The 18215-nt window shown below is 44.3% G+C and overlaps 1 protein-coding gene across 2 annotated transcripts in view; it reads right to left on the reverse strand.

Moving 5' to 3' along the window:
• The window catches only part of CLEC16A (C-type lectin domain containing 16A), a 1483716-nt gene that overhangs the window by 1149913 nt on the left and 315588 nt on the right, over nt 1-18215 (reverse strand). For both annotated transcript variants that reach the window (XM_082262146.1, XM_082262145.1), the window contains exon 6: nt 11176-11299. In XM_082262146.1, the coding sequence (XP_082118272.1) occupies nt 11176-11299 (124 nt within the window). The remainder of the gene's footprint in view (nt 1-11175; nt 11300-18215) is intronic.

An 18215-nucleotide genomic window follows, 5' to 3' on the forward strand; every position in this document is an offset into this window, starting at 1 on the left:
CAGGCAATGGATATAGGAAGGAACAGAAGGATAAAACCTGAGGAGACCCCTGCTGCTGCTGCCGCCTCGATCGGTGCACCCAGGAAAGAGGAAGTGATGTAATCAGGGCGCTCTATTAAAGCATATGGAAGGCTACAAGAAAATGGCCGCCCACAGTGAAAACATGCGGCTGGAGCGAGCGCAGGCAAAATGGCGCCGTTTGGCGCCGAAACCGCCGCTCCCCCACTACTGTGATGCATAGAACACCACCCATGTAAAAAAACATGGCGGATCGCCGCAGCGATCGCTGTATCGTGCCCCAAACATGACAAAAACATGCCCCACAGCACACAGCCCTTCACACTGTACACAGGCTGACACAGACAGTGCCACACAGCCCCCCCCCCCCCCTGCAGCTCACAACATGCAGCCAGAGCGATAGGGAGACAAACAGTGTGAACAGAGGCAGGTTACACAGTCCCAGACTGACACCCCCCCGACAGACAGGTCCCCACATAGATACACTTACCTCATAATGGCGTGGGGAACCCGCACAGGCGAACAAGCCGCTGCACATGAGGCAGGGAGAGTCGCATCCAGGATGCACACAATCGGGGTTAAGAAACCGCACAGCGTCCAGTGAGGTAGCCACCTCACCAATCATCCCTGCACTGAACAGGGATGGGTCGTTCACTGCGCCAGGAGCGTTACCTGGCTGAACGCTCGATGGCAGGCTGGGAAGCCACTGACCCACGACCTGCGACCAGGGGGATCAGCCCGAGACCCAGCCCGCACGAATCCTCTTCATCAGAAGAACTAACGCTGACAAAAAGAACAGCTAAGTAAAGAGAGAGAAAAAACTCAAACAAAAAATCAAAAAAGAAGAGAAAGGCTGAGGCAAAAAGCCCCAGCATAGAGAGATCCAGCTACTCCTGACAAGCTAGACATTGAAACTGAGATATGGTTGCAGGAAGTAGGAGGGTATTGACTGAGGGGACCACCCCCTGTGGGTGGGATATGTTAAAAGCTTTAATGTTAACATATTCTGTTGCCTAGCTACTCCTTCGGAGCAAAGTCTAATACCCCATTGTGACGAATATGAAGATGGCGGCGACTGTCGGAGGACGTAAGAGAAATGTAATCAGCCAGCTCTGCATTACTACAATTATGCTCGACCTCCGTCCCGCCTCCTCCCAGCTAAGCAGTTCGTCCCGCCTCCGCCCCGCCTCCTCTCAGACCCGAGGATGTCTTCTCCCCGTCCCGCCTCCTCCAGCTAAGCATTTCGTCCCGCCTCCGCCCCGCTACTCTCCGTCTTGTCTCTTCTCGGCAAGTCTTCGGTCCCGCCTCCTCCGGTCTGTAGTGACGTAATGGCGTCGGCGGGGCGCCATTTTTAAATCTGAAGTAAAGAACTGCAGTGGCCCAGCAGTTTGCGCGTGCCTCTCATCACGGCCAGGTAAGACCCCCCCACATCCTCTGACCACCTCCCCCTGTACCATGTCCGCAGCCTCTGACCATCTCCCCCCTGTACCATGTCCGCAGCCTCTGACCATCTCCCCCTGTACCATGTCCGCAGCCTCTGACCATCTCCCCCTGTACCATGTCCGCAGCCTTTGACCATCTCCCCCTGTACCATGTCCGCAGCCTCTGACCATCTCCCCCCTGTACCATGTCCGCAGCCTCTGACCATCTCCCACTGTACCATGTCCGCAGCCTCTGACCATCTCCCCCTGTACCATGTCCGCAGCCTCTGATCATCTCCCCCCTGCACCATGTTCGCAGCCTCTGACCATCTCCCCCTGTACCATGTCCGCAGCCTCTGACCATCTCCCCCTGTACCATGTCCGCAGCCTCTGACCATCTCCCCCCTGTACCATGTCCACAGCCTCAGACATCTCCCCCCTGTACCATGCCCGCAGGCTCAGACATCTTCCCCCCTGTACCATGTCCGCAGCCTCTGACCATCTCCCCCCTGTACCATGCCCGCAGGCTCAGACATCTCCCCCCTGTACCATGTCCGCAGCCTCAAGACATCTCCCCCCTGTACCATGCCCGCAGCCTCAGACATCTCCCCCCTGTACCATGCCCGCAGCATCAGACACCTCCCCCCTGTACCATGACCGCAGCCTTAGACATCTCCCCCCTGTACCATGTCCGCAGCCTCAAGACATCTCCCCCCTGTACCATGTCCGCAACCTCAGACATCTCCCCCCTGTACCATGTCCGCAGCCTCTGACCATCTCCCCCCTGTACCATGTCCGCAGCCTCAAGACATCTCCCCCCTGTACCATGTCCGCAGCCTCAAGACATCTCCCCCCTGTACCATGTCCGCAGCCTCAAGACATCTCCCCCCTGTACCATGTCCGCAGCCTCAGACATCTCCCCCCTGCACCATGTCCGCAGCCTCAGACATCTCCCCACTGTACCATGTCCACAGCCTCAGACATCTCCCCCCTGTACCATGTCCACAGTCTCTGACATCTCCCCCCTGTACCATGTCCGCAGCCTCAGACATCTCCCCCCCTGTACCATGTCCGCAGCCTCAGACATCTCCCCCCCCTGTACCATGTCCGCAGCCTCAGATATCTCCCCCCCTGTACCATGTCCGCAGCCTCAGATATCTCCCCCCCTGTACCATGTCCGCAGCCTCAGATATCTCCCCCCCTGTACCATGTCCGCTGCCTCTGACATCTCCCCCCTGTACCATGTCCTCAGCCTCAGACATCTGCCCCCTGTACCATGTCCGCAGCCTCAGACATCTGCCCCCTGTACCATGTCCGCTGCCTCTGACATCTCCCCCCTGTACCATGTCCTCAGCCTCAGACATCTCCCCCCTGTACCATGTCCGCAGCCTCAGACATCTGCCCCCTGTACCATGTCCGCAGCCTCAGACATCTCCCCCCCTGTACCATGTCCGCAGCCTCAGATACCTCCCCCCCTGTACCATGTCTGCAGCCTCTAACCATCTCCCCCCTGTACCATGTCCACAGCGCCTGACAACCCCTGTACCATGTCCACAGCCTCTAACCATCTCCCCCCTGTACCATGTCCGCAGCCTCTAGCCATCTCCCCCCTGTACCATGTCCACAGCCTCTAACAACCCCTGTACCATGTCCACAGGTAAGTAAGTTCAACTTTACTGAAAATCTGTTAGGTGATCTTACACCCCCCCCCCCCAGTCCCACTGACCCCTGAGTCCTGCGATCACCCGCTGTGGGACATCGGGTCATGGCTTTACCGGTCCGGGGTGTGAAATCCCCATGCCACTGCTTGCACATTAGTTCCTGAAGCCATGGTTTTAAATATTGTATTGTTTTTCCTGGTTTTTGTGCACTACAAATAAAACATGTGCATAGGAATTTGTTCATATTTTTTTCAAACTATAATCCGGCCCCCAACAGTGTCCGTGGGACAGTGAACTGGCCCCCTGTTTAAAAAGTTTGAGGACCCCTGGTCTAGGGGTTCACATACTTTTTCCACCTGCACTGTGAATGTTTGCATGGTGTGTTCAATAAAAACATGGCAACATTTCATTCTTTGTGTGTTATTAGTTTAAGCAGACTGTGATTGTCTATTCTTGTGACTTAGATGATGATCAGATCACATTTTATGACCAATTTGTGTAGAAATCCATATCATTCCAAAGGGTTCACATACTTTTTCTTGTAGCTGTACACTTAATAGCCAATAAAAACAAATGGATTTTTGTAAGAACTTACCGTAAAATCCTTTTCTCTTAAGTTCATCGATAGACGCAGCTCCATCTAGTCAGAGACTATAGGGTTATTCTCCTCCTATCAGGAATAGGCAGGAAAAAAGCTTAACCACACCTATGGGGGGTGTCCCTGCAGGCATAACCCCACACACCCTGCTATCATCAAGCAGTTTAGTTGCAAACAGTGTTTAGAATAGGAAAAAAAAAAAAAAAAAAACATTTACTCAGAAGTAGAGGGGCGGCTGCTGCGTCTGTCGAACTTCAGAGAAAAGAATTTTACAGGACGTTCTTACTAAAATCCAGTTTTCTCCATTGTTTATCGACAGACGCAACTACATCTAGTTAGACTATAGGGATGTCCCAAAAGCAGTATATTCATGAGGGATGGGAAGACAATGCCAACGGAAACGTAACTCCCCAAAGGCTAAACTTAGGCAACCAGGTAACATGGAGCTCAACCAGGAACAACTGGAGCTCACCGTAAAAACACTATACAATACATCCTCAAAGAGAAAAAAAAAACGTTCTCTTTAAGCAGCAACCTGCAAAACCTTGCAGCCAAAAGAAGCATCCAAAAATGCCAACACATCTACTTTATAGAATTTTGTAAACGTATGCACAGACGACCAAGTTGCCGCCTTGCAAACTTGCAGCACCGACGGCGGATGGTGAAAAGCCCAAGAGGCACTCAGTGCTCTTGTAGAATGCGCCTTCACTGGGAAAGGAGGAACCCGGCCCTTCAGTGAATAAGCCTGAACTACCGTCTGCCTGATCCTTCTAGATATGGTCACAGCAGACCCTGATCGCCCAAACCACATCCAAAGAGTGAAAAGCCAATTCCTTAGAATGTTTGGGCTTAGGGCTTAGAGTGAAGGCAACACAATGTCTTCATTCAGATGAAAATCATTAACCTTAGGAAGAAACGACTGATTAGGTCAAAGTACCACTTTATCTCTGTGTATCACCAGATAAGGTGAGTGGTAGGATAACGCCGCCGGTTCAGATACTCTGCGAGCAGAAGAGAAAGCCACCAAGAAGGCAAACTTCTGGGACAACGAAAGCAGAGAAATCTCCCAAATGTTCTCAAAAGGAGGCTTTTGAAAAACAAATACCAAATTGAGATCCCACGGCGGCAGCGGGGACCTTCTCGGAGAAGCCATATGGTGCACTCCCTGTATAAACGTACTAATCAAAGCATGCGTAGCGAACGGACGTTGGAAATGTATAGTCAAAGCAGACACTTGGTCTTTGATAGTGCCCAAAGCCAACCGCTTTTTAACTCCTTTCTGCAGAAAGACCAAGATCATAGTTTTCGAAAATAAGCGAGGGTGCACCTTCAGTGATTTACACCATGAAATATAAGATTTCCATGTACGATGATATACAGTCAGGTCCATAAATATTGGGACATCGACACAAGTCTAATCTTTTTGGCTCTATACACCACCACTATGGATTTAAAATTAAACAAACAAGATGTGCTATAACTGCAGACTTACAGCTTTAATTTGAGAGTATTTACATCCAAATAAGGTGAACGTTGTAGGAATTACAAAAGTTTGTATATGTACCTCCCACTTTTTAAGGGACCAAAAGTAAATGGGACAGATTAACAATCATAAATCAAACTTTCACGTTTTAATACTTGGTAGCAAATCCTTTGCAGTCAATTATAGCCTGAAGTCTGGAATGCATAGACATCACCAGACGCTGGGTTTCATCCCTAGTGATGCTCTGCCAGGCCTCTACTGCAACTGTCTTGAGTTCCTGCTTGTTCTTGGGGCATTTTCCCTTTTTTCCCTTGGTTGCTTTCACAGTATGCTTCGGGTCATTGTCCATCTGCACTGTGAAGCGCCGTCCAATGAGTTCTGAAGCATCTGGCTGAATATCAGCAGATAATATTGCCCGAAACACTTCAGAATTCAACCTGCTGCTTTTGTCAGCAGTCACATCATCAATAAATACAAGAGAACCAGTTCCATTGGCAGCCATACATGGCCATGCCATGACACTACCACCACCATGCTTCACTAAAGAGGTGGTATGCTTTGGATCATGAGCAGTTCCTTTCCTTCTCCATACTCTTCTCTTCCCATCACTCTGGTACAAGTTAATCTTGGTCTCATCTGTCCATAGGATGTTGTTCCTATGGAACTGTGAAGGCTTTTTTAGATCTTGTTTGGCAAACTCTAATCTGGCCTTCCTGTTTTTGAGGCTCACCAATGATTTACATCTTGTGGTGAACCCTCTGTATTCACTCTGGTGAAGTCTTCTCTTGATTGTTGACTTTGACACACATACACCTACCTCCTGTAGAGTGTTCTTGATCTGGACAACTGTTGTGAAGGGTGTTTTCTTCGACAAGGAAAGAATTCTTCGGTCATCCACCACAGTTGTTTTCCGTGGTCTTCCGGGTCTTTTGGTGTTGCTGACCTCAACGGTGCGTTCTTTCTTTTTAAGGATGTTTCAAACAGTTGATTTGGCCACACCTAATGTTTTTGCTATCTCTCTGATTGTTTTGTTTTTTTTTTTTTTCAGCCTAATGGCTTGCTTCACTGATAGTGATAGCTCTTTGGATCTCATATTTAGAGTTGACAGCAATAGATTCCAAAGGCAAATAGCACACTTGAAATTAACTCTGGACCTTTTATCTGCTCCTTGTAAATGGGATAATAAGGGAATAACACACACCCGGCCATGGAATAGCTGAGCAGCCAATTGTCCCATTACTTTTGGTCCCTTAAAAAGTGGGAGGCACATATACAAACTGTTGTAATTCCTACACCTTTCACCTGATTTGGATGCAATTACCCTCCAATTAACGCTGAAAGTCTTCAGTTAAAGCACATCTTGTTTGTTTCATTTCAAATCTGATTTGAGAATGCATGAGCGGCCAATTCAAATTTGAGAATGCATGAGCGGCCATTTTCTTGAGGTCCATAGGTTAGACAGGCATGCAGCATTGCTTTTTAAAATATAGGGGGTGAGTTTTCTCTTCCTCTTCCTGTACAGTCAGTGTCAGATTTGTCTGTGCACAGATCCTGCTGGAAGTCTCTTCTGTGGTCTGGTAATGTTTTCCCATGGTTCCTTGTGGGTTTTTCTTTATTCACTCTGCTATTATCTTATAATAACCAGGGATTCTGAGCCCGCACTTATAGCGGTGGGACTGCATTTTTGGCGGTCTTAAAGAGACACTGCCCAAATATTTTTAAAGTGTAACATGGAGTCCCAGGATAATTTTTCACTTGCAGACTCCCTGGGAGTGGTTGCGGGACATTCTGGATCACAGTCTCAGCCAAAGATTGCAGCTTTTTGATGTCTAAGATAGATTTTGTCATTGCTAGTGCTGCCAGCCGCAAACGCCGTCCGCCCTCACCTCAGCAGGGTCTTCGGACTCTGAGATAGACATGGCCGCCACAGAACCCCCTGAGGGGTCAGTGTCGTCCCATTCTGACGGTGAAGAGGACCTGTCCTCATCAGTCGCCATGCGGGAAGGCGCTTTGGTGGAAGCTCTGATAGTTTCAGTGCGGAAAACTTTAAAATTGCCTGATGAACCCACAGCGCCGGGTACGCAGATGTCTTTTGGCTCCCGCAAATCCTGTAAATAGGGCAATGCGTTACCTTTTTCAGAATTGTTTCATACTATTGTGGATGAACAATGGCGGCGCATTAAGCACGTTAGTGGTGCCTAAGCGTTTTGCACGCCATTACCCCTTTGCGGAGGCAGTGTCAGCTAGGTGGACAATACCAACAAAAAGTGGATCCCCTGGTGTCCAGGTTGAATAAAGCGACTCTGGTACCAGTGCAAGAGTCTCCAACTTTTCTATGTTTATAGAAAATATCATCTAATGGGAATATAAAAATCATGATCCACAGCAAAATGGCGGCAAACGGCGTGCCATGTGGTCTTCAGGAACCCCAAAAATAGGCATCTGAAGGTCAGAACAAGTCAAGCCCCTCAAATAAGCACCACATTGGCCGCATTATTGCCGCCCCCCCAAGGTAAAAACCTGCTAGGGGTAGGGGAATGCCGAGGGGTACACAGGACTAGTCCTCCGAGAAGCCAGGGGAACGGAGAGCCACTAAGGTCCGACTATTCCAGGGAAGGGCCTATGTCCTCCCCGAGACCGCCAGGGGTTTTTTGGGTGAACAATTTACTCACCATACCACAGTACCAGGTGGGCGCCATTCCGAAAACCGATCACTTCCCACCTGGGATGGGGGTGCTGCCAGCCAAGGGGAAGCTGCGACTCAGTGCGGGGGCACTGTTGTGGCGAGGCCTAGTTCTGGACTATAACCTGCTCACGCTCGCTGGCCAGGCTGGGAGACCTTAAGCATCTAGATTATCCAGTGCGAAACCTCAGCCGGCTGTTGCTTGTAGGTCCTCTGGATCTTGGTCCTCAGGAACTAACTAGTGAAAATACAACCTAACAAACTTTCCCATAACAGCTAAGATCGAAGTCCCAGCAGGAAGCTAGGTCCAATTCCTTAAACTAGGCAGAAACAAACTGTTTGATGATAGCAGGGTGTGTGAGGTTATGCCTGCAGGGACAGCCCCCATAGGTGTGGTTAAGCTTTTTTCCTGTCTAGTGCCTATTCATGATAGGAGGAGCATAACCCTATAGTATCTGACAAAATGGACCTGCGTCTGTCAATGAACAATAAAGAAATTTATTTTTTTAATTCAAAAAATGTTTTTGTCTCTTTAACGCTGTTGGGCAGGAGTGATGTTTGACCGGATTAGTGGAGTGCACAACTAATAGTTGTACTGTGGACAGATTCTCCCACTTCAGCTGTGGATCTCTCCAGCTCCTCCAGAATTACCATGGGCCTCCTGGCTGCTTCTCTGATAAATGCTCTCCTTGCCCGACCAGGTAAGTTTAGGTGGACAGCCAGGTCTTGGTAGGTTTGCAGTTGTGCCATACGCTTTCCATTTTCAGATGATGGATTGAACAGTGCTCCATGAAATGTTCAAAGCTTGGAAAACATTTTTATACCCTAACCCTGCTTTAAACGTCTCCATAACTTTATCCCTGACCTGTCTGGTGTGCACCTTGGCCTTCATGATGCTGTTTGTTCACTAAGGTTCTCTTACAAACCTCTGAGGGCTTCACAGAACAACTGTATTTATACTAAGATTACATGACACACAGGTGGACTCTATTTACTGATTAGGTGACTTCTGAAGGCAATTGGTTCCACTAGATTTTAGTTAGGAGTATTAGAGTAAAGGGGGCTGAATACAAATGCACACCACTCTTCTCAGATATTTATTTGTAAAAAAAAATGTGAAAACCATTTATCATTTTCCTTCCACTGCACAATTATGTTTCACTTTGTGTTGGTCAATCACATAAATCCTAATAATATACATTTACGATTTTGGGTGTAACGTGACAAAATGTGGAAAATGTCAAGGGGTGTGAATACTTTTTTAAGGCACCGTAGAATAGATTTCCTACCACCTAAAAGCACTAAACTGGGCTTACTCAAAGTGTGAAGGAGGAGCTATATCATGATCAGTCTAGCGATCATTATAAATAAGTTGTATAGTACATCTAGAAAGTATTCATAGCACTTCACTTTTTCCACATTTTGTTATGTTACAGCCTTATTTCGAAAATTGATTAATTATTTTCCTCAAAATTTTACAAACAATAACCCATAATGACAATGTGAAAAAAAGTTTGTTTCTAATCTTTGCAAATGTATTAAAAATAAATAGCGAAAAAAATCACAAGTGCAAAAGTATTCACAACCTTTGCTCAATACTTTGTTGAAGCACCTTTGACACCAATTACAGCCTTAAGTATTTTTGAGTATGACACTACAAGCTTGGCACACCTATTTTTGGGCAGTTTCTCTCCTTCTTTGCAGGACCTCTCAAGCCCCATCAGGTTGGATGGGGAGCATCGGTGCACAGCCATTTTCACATCTCCCCAGGAATGTTCAATCGGGTTGAAGTCTGGGCTCTGGCTGGGCCACTTAGGGAGATTCAGAGTTGTCCCGTAGCTACTCCTTTATTTTCTTTGCTGTGTGCTTAGGGTCACTGTCCCGTTGGGAGATGATGCTTTGCCCCAATCTGAAGTCCAAAGCACTCTGGAGCAGGTTTTCATCAAGGATGTCTCTGTACACTGCTGCATTCATCTTTCCCTTGATCCTGAGTAGTCTCTCAGTTCCTGCCGCTAAAAAACATCCTCACAGCATGATGCTGTAACCACAATGCTTCACTGTAGGGATGGTAATGGCCAGGAGATGAGCAGTGCCTGGTTTCCTCCAGACATGACACTTGCCCTTTCAGGCCAAAGAGTTCAATCTTTGTTTCATCAGACCAGAGAATTTTGCTTCTCATGGTCTGAGAGTCCATCAGGTGCCTTCTGGCAAACTCCAGTCAGACTGTCATGTGCCTTTTAAATGAGAAGTGGCTTCCGTCTGGCCACTCTACCATACAGGCCTGATTGGTGGAGTGCTGCAGAGATGGTTGTTCTTCTGGAATGTTCTCCTCTCTCCACAGAGAAACGCTGGGGCTCAGTCAGAGTGACCATTGGGTTCTTGGTCACCTTCCTGACTAAGGCCCTTCTCACTAGTTCGCTCATTTTGGGAGACAGCCCGCTCTAGGAAGAGTCCTAATGGTTCCTCCATTTACAGATGATGGAGGCCACTGTGCTCATTGGGACCATCAATGCTGCAGACATTTTTTGTGTCCTGCCCCAGATCTGTGACTCGATACAATTCTGTCTCAGAGGTCTAAAGACAATTCCTTGGACATCATGGCTTATTTTGGGCCCTGACATGACTGTGGGACCTTATATAGACAGGTGTGTGCCTTACAAAATCATGTCCAATAAACTGAATTTACCACAGGTGGACTCCAATCAAGTTGTAAAATAATCTCAAGGATGACGAGTGGAAACAGGATGCACTGGAGTTCAATTTTGTGTTTCATGGCAAAGGCTGTGATAACTTATGCACTTGTGATTTGTTCGTTATTTTTAATACATTTTCAAAGTTACATAGTTTAAAGGATTTTAAACAAACTTCTTTCACGTGTTCATTATGGGGTATAAATAATGCATTTAATCCATTTTAGAAAAAGGCTGTAACATAACAAAATATGGAAAAAGTGAAGCGCTGTGATTAATTTCCAGATGCTGTGTCATCAAATGAATACTGGGAAATGTTTTCTTTATATTAATCATAGGTCATTGAACACACGCTAAGGTCAGTGGGAACATTCAAAATTCCCAGGAGGCTAGGAATTTTGGGAGGAAGATCTCTATCTCCTGGAAAGAAAGTAGGGCAACATTTCTCTTGGGAGAAGTTAAAACCTCCTACCTTTTTGACATTCTTAAAAAAAAATCAATCACCAAAATCATAGGTTTTACAAGCATTTCCAAAAAACTGCATATACAAGACCACATGTGCATGATACAAATATATATCCAATAATCATTATCACAGAATAAATATTTACATATACTTACTCTTCATCTGTCTGGACACACTTATCAAGTTCAATAACATGGATTCCAATAAACCAAACCAAATTAGAAAAGTATGGAACAGCAGTTTTATCTCTAATATAGTGCAGCATTGGTTGGTTGTTAACTGAAAATAAAGGAATAGAAAGAAAAAAAAACAATTATAAAGATTTTTTAGTCAGATATATGCAGTAATCAAATGGCTATTAAATTCCCCCAGCTTTTTGAGGATATGCATTAGATCCCTCAGCTAAGCAGAGCTGAATATTTTTTTTTGCTTCCTTAACCACCTCAGCTGCGGAAGGTATTACCCCTTCATGACCGGACCATTTTTTGCTATTTAGCACTGTGCTTCTTCACCTGGTAATTGCGCAACACTGTACCCAACCAAAATGTATATAGTTTTTTTTCACACAAATAGAGCTTTCTTTTGATGGTATTTCGGAGTGTGGGTCGGGGTAAATTTTCAGTACCAAAAGCGGTAACCCCGAGCCACACTCGGGGTTACCCTGTAGTGAAACTTACCTTGTCCCTATGATCCCCTGATGTCCTCCCGCTGTGTCCTCCGGCCGATGCTGGCATCAGTCTTCCGGGTTCCCTTCCCTGCGAGCTCCGCAACGCAGGGGGAAAGCGGAAGCAGGCGGGAAATTAAAAAAAAATAAAACATGACATACACATTGTAATACATTGTAATCTGTTAGGATTACATTACTGTGTGAAACCATTTCACTTCAGTTTTGTCCCTAGTGCTTTGTCCAGTGTCCTGCCTGCACTATTACTGTTCTTTCTGCCTGGAAACTTGCCATGGCGTCCAAAAAGCGTTCCTTTAGGTCAAAAGCAGTTTTAGACCAGCTAGAAAACAGTGATAGTGAATTAGAATAACTTGCAGAATTGAGCGATAGTGATTTATGGGGAAATTATTCATCAGACACTGAAAGTGATGACAGTGACGATTCTGCGACTAAGCTCAGTGATGTGCGAACTTGGTGCTCTATTGACTGCGGTACGGATCAGGCAGTGCCCCCAAGGTTCCCATTTACTGGAGCACCCGGTATGAATGTAGACGTTGAACACAACAACCCCTTGGCATACTTACAATTATTAATGACTGATGAGGTTATTGAAAAAATAGTTACTGAGACAAACGGGTACAAAGAGCAACAGTTAGCTACCCTGCATCAGAAGTTTTAAAGAAGCATAAAGTGGGAACCAGTGACCAAAGATGACATTTGGAAATTTCTGGGCCTAATAATACTTCAGGGAGTGGTGGGGAAACCCCATGCAGAAGAGGTATTGGACAACTAATACATTACTTGACACTCCATTCTTTGGCACAGTCATGTCAGAGTATAGATTTTCCCTGATCATGAAATATTTACAGTTCGAAAACAAAGAAGAATTTGATAAAACTACTATTCCTGCACAAAAACTAAAGAAAATTTGGGAAGTATCTAAAATGATTCTAAAGAATTTCCAACGGAGCTATGTGCCAGAAAAAGATATCAGCAGAGATGAAAGTCTAATGGCCTACAAGGTAAGGCTCAGTTGGGTACAATACACTGCATCAAAGAGTGCACGATTTGGGGTACAATCCTACATGCTATGCGAATCGTCAACTGGCCACATTTGGAATTCAGTCATATACACTGGAAAAGGAACAAAATTTATTCCAAAATACAGCAACTATAGAATGGCAACATCTTCTGTTCTTTCACTCATTCACTCATTGAGCCATTGCTAAATCAGGGCTATTGCGTAGCAACCGACAACTTTTATATGTCTCCTGAACTTTAGGCGTTTCTTCTGAAAAACAAAACAGATGCCTATGGAACCGACATGCGGCCGTTTGGCAATAAAAAGCTGAAGACTGGAGAAATGGTTGCCTGCCAGAAAGGCAAAATAAAGGCACTGCGATGGTGTGACAAGAAAGATGTGTGCTTAGTGAGTGCAGTTCAAAATTCCTCCACTGTTCTGGTACGCATGAAAGGTGGGAAAGAAACCATGAATCCACAAGTAATGATAGACTACAATAACACCATGGGAGGTGTTGACAGAGCTGGCCAAACAATGACATTCTACCCAGCAATGAGGAAACCGCAAAAGAAGTACTACAAGAAGATCTTCAGACATCTTCTTGAGCAATGCTTGTGGAACGCCTACATTCTGCCCAAAAAAATAAAAAAAAAGGTGACAAGCCTGTGATTCATTCTGAGAAGGTCCTTTGATGCAGTTAAGGCTGCCATGAGGACCAAAGGCCTCTTCTACAGTATTCGCTTCCAAGCCAAGTTCCGTGTGGTTGATAGGGCTAACTTGTTGTTTACCACACTGAAGGAAGCTGCTGCCTGGTTGGAATCCCTGCCTCCGAGAAGAAGATGATGATTTTCTCCTAGTGGTATCCAATGCTGTTGATTACATTTCCTTGCATTATCTTTACTGGCTGCAGTAAATGGAAGTTGGTTGTTTATAGTTTACTTACAAGTTGCGCCAATGAGGACTCACTGTCACCTCTGCTGTTAAGGGGGGATGGCTGCACTAGACCAAAAATGTGAAAAACTATCAGCGCAGTATGAAACCTAAAAAAATGTGATCAGCTGCAAACACTAAAATGTGATCCCACTACACAAATAAATGATTCAGTAAATAATATGTGTTGCGCTAAATCAAACAAAGTGCATACGAAAAATATTAAAGATAATCAATCTCAAAATATTGCAACAAAAGTCCATGTGATTAAATACGTGACATGAATATTGAATAAGTTCTTTCGGAAATAACATATATAAAAGTCCGCGTGTATATAAAGTGCTGTGATCTCTAGATAAAAAAACACAAAGGTGACCAAAACTTCTCAGTGACTGTGAGAAAATCCACCACCAGAAGTGCAAGCCTCTCACCTTAATGTCTGACCCAGGTGCCACCCAGGGTCAGACAAAGCAGTCAACTAACAGGGGTAATCAGTTATCAGCAACAAGGTATGAGCAAGAGGGTCCGGGATCAGCACAGCTCATCCATCCATCCATCCATCCATCCATATCACAGGGCCATAGATAAAACAAAAGGGCAACAAAGCAAAGAAATCTAGTGCTCTCTGTATAACTTGATCAGGCAGAAGTCTAATTGAAAATCAGGGTACTCACAAAACGCTGTAGTATACAAGTGCGATACAGCAATGTTTTCATGGAAGGGTGTGACGTCCGCAGCACGGCTCCGCCCCCCTGTACGCGTTATGTCTGCGCTCAAGGCTCAAGGGGTGGAATCCGGCGTACATCTGCCAGTATATAAGAGCCTGCTTGACCAATCGGCTATCTCAAATAAAGAAGTGCCCGCCCACCTCAACAAACAGGAAGAGGAAACTGGAGGGCATAGTCCACCTAAAAATACCGCCGTTTCCAGCAGATGGAACCAAATGTTCCTGACTCAGTGGTGGGGACAAGTAATGCAGAGCCCGCTGTCAAACATCACATCCTCCCATGCACAAAACAATTACAGCATATTAACATCCACAAGGGGGCAGTACATAGACCACATAAAATTAAATACAAAAAAATAAAAAGGACCTAAAAATTAAGGGTTCCTTCAAGCAATTAAGACACAATATGGAGAAGCAGTTACGGGTCTGTTGGGACATTGCTACTTTGGAAAAGTATAACCGGGAAAGCATAGTCCCCAGGAGATTAAGGTGGGACATATCACCCAATGACCACATAACGGACCCAACTCTGCTAGAACAATGGTATACCTTTTTTAATAAATGCGAGAAGGAATTACTTGCAATTATTATTAACAGAAGACAACATAAGTTAAAGAAAATAGAAAGTGTTATCATACAGCTGAAGGAACAACTAGCCCCTTATGCGGATACTACAGATTATAAAAATAAAAGAAAAAACACTGCAAGAGGCCATACAAAAATACGACAAAACTATCCAGGCCAAGAAACAGAAAAAATACAAAAGAGATATATTGGATTACAGGAACCAAAACGTCTACAAATGGCAATCTGATGAACTTTATAATGGACAAGGCAGTAGTGTGGACCATATAGATATGACATCTAGAGAACCGTCAGAAATCAGAGATGATGAGGATGATTCTTGGTTAGAGGTGAGGACCCCCAGAACCCCAGGGAATAGGGGTAGGAATATTGCAGAAAGGAATTTTGAACCGAGGCACGCTTATGATGATCCAAGGGTACATACACACCCGAGAAATGACAGGACACCAGCTCACATCTACAATCATGTTGGCACATCCAATAGATTTTCCCCGCTTGGTTATTTCCAGGAACCCAGATATGACAACAGGGGCCCCCCTCCAAGAAGGGTTTTTTTTCCAAGGGGGAACAGAGGAAGGCCCCCCAAGAGGGGGAGGACCCCTGAGGCAATACAACCAATGGAGGAACAATGGATGGCAACACGACCAATGGAGGAACAATGGATGGCAACAACCATGGAGAGAACATTAATATGGAGGCCCAAGAGAGGGACAGAGGTCACAAGGAGGACATCATACAAATTGGAGAGAAGACTGGAGAAGATCCCAACAAGAAAACCACAGAGAAATACCCAGACAAGGAGGGTCCAATATGAAAAGGAGGTAAGAACCACCCAGGTTCTATGAATACGAAAGAAACGGAAACCAAGGGGAAAACGAGGAGGGACAAAAAAGAGTATTAGGGAAAGGGATCTTTAACCTCAGTGATGTGATCTTTGATGAGGAAGAACTGAAACTACTAGACTTGGGCTTAAAATATGCGCCCGATAAGAACCTTGACAAATTTGAGGCGTATATTGATCTTCAGAAATATAAAAGGAAGATCAATATTAAAAAGTTTTTTGAAATTAAAAAGGATAAGATGGCTCCCTTGCCCAATACTGAGTTCAAACATACTACATTAAAAAATAGATCAACATTCAACCCGAAGAACCCACAGAACGAGAATTTGGAAGTTTTTAAAAGAATGGTAGAGGAGGAAATAAGGACCTTGAAAATTAATAGAAGGAAAGAGAAGGATATATGGGATACCATAAGAAAACTCGAGAAGAAAAAAGGAATTGTCATAAGACCGGCGGACAAAGGAGGGGGTCTAGTTATTTAAAATCAGAAGGACTATGAGGAGGAATTGGAACGTTTCCTAAATGTGGAAGACATGCATAAAAAATTACCAGGAGACCCAAAAATGAAATTTGAAAGAATTTTAAAAGCTTTTATTAATAAAGGGAAAGGAATTAGGTATTTTAAATAAAAGAGGCAAGCTATTTACAGTTGGAAGCAGCCAGAACACCTATAATTTATTACTTACCGAAAATACATAAGGACGAGGCAAAACCACCAAGCCGCCGGATAGTCAGTGGCATTAATTCGGTCCACTCCCGCCTTGGAGAATATTTGGACAAATTCTTGCAACCCCTTGTACCTAAAGGGAGATCCTATCTCAGAGACAGTAAACAATTGCTAACAGACATCCAAAATTTGGCAGTCACGGAGGAAGATATTTTAGTGACTATCGATGTCAACTCTTTGTATACTAATATTGTGCAGAGAGATGGATTGGACAGCGTGGAGTGGGCATTATGTAAATATATAGAGATTTGAAGCAAGCACAAGTGCACTTTATTCTGGAAGGCCTCAAAATGGCCATGAATTAGAATTATTTTTGGTACAAGGGACAATATTATGCACAAACTAAGGGAGTAGCTATGGGGGCCAAATATGCCCCCAGTGTTGCAAATATATTTATGCAAAAATGGGAAGAGGAGCAGGTTTTTAGTGTGGATAGGCCAAACTTGAAGTATTATAAAAGATACATAGATGATATTCTAATATGGAGAGGAAATGCAGAAACTTTACAGACTTTATTTGATGAAATTAGTGGTAACGGATACGGGATCACCTTTACAGGGAAATGGGACAGACATAGTGTGTCCTACTTAGACTTGGAATTATTCAAACAAGATGGTAGATTATTCAGCAAAACATTTTTTTTAAAAACTGACAAAAATGGTTATATACCAATGAGAAGCTGCCATCACCCACAATGGTTGGGCAATATTCCCAAGGGTCAGCTTTTGCGAATAAGGAGGAATTGTAGCGACACCCGGGATTTTGATGTACAAGCGGATATACTTATTCAAAGGTTTATTGAAAAAGGTTACAAAAGAAAAAAATTGGAACATCTTAAGTATTTAGTAAGGAATACAGATAGAGGTGATCTTATTAAAGAAAACAAAAAGAAAGAAATGAATAATAGACACGAGCTTGCTTTCATCACAGGTTTTAATAGGCAACACAAAGATATAGAAAAAATAATAAGAAAACATTGGCCTATACTCACGGCAGACGTTAGAACGTTGAGAACAATTTTACCAAGCAGTCCTTTATCTACAGGAAAGCACCAACACTAAGAGACAAATTGGTGCATAATGTGGTTAACCCACCAAAAAAGATTACCCTTCCCACCAGTATCAATGGCTTCTTCAGGTGCAAAAAATGTTTACCCTGTAGGACCAACAAGAATCAGCAAAGGAAAATACGTTTTAAATCAAATTCCACTGGGAACGAATACAGAATAAAGGACATTATTACTTGTACTAGTTCATATGTAACATATGTTATAAAATGCCCTTGCCGGCTCCAGTATATAGGTAGAACTACTCGTCCTTTATATATAAGAATAATGGAACACCTCAAAAATATTAAAAAAAAGGCTTTGACAAGCACAACCGCTCCAGATACTTCAAAGAAGTGCACTCTCAAAACCCCTCAGGATTAATCTTTTATGGAATAGACAAAATCAAAGGGGACTGGAGAGAAAACAACAAGAAAAGGATGGTCTCGCGCAATGAAACAAAATGGATTTATATGATGAAATCTCTTCGCCCGGATGGGTTGCATGTAGACATAGATCTTAATTGTTTCATCACAGACGTATAACATATTTTAAGAGCACCCTTTTAAACTTTTTTACCTTTTTATCATGACTCTTATTATTATTTTTATGTATTTTTAATACGAATATAATTCTTACCCTTTAATAATTCGGT

Source organism: Pelophylax lessonae (assembly GCF_965119305.1).
Source record: "Pelophylax lessonae genome assembly, chromosome: 6".
NCBI lineage: Eukaryota > Metazoa > Chordata > Amphibia > Anura > Ranidae > Pelophylax > Pelophylax lessonae.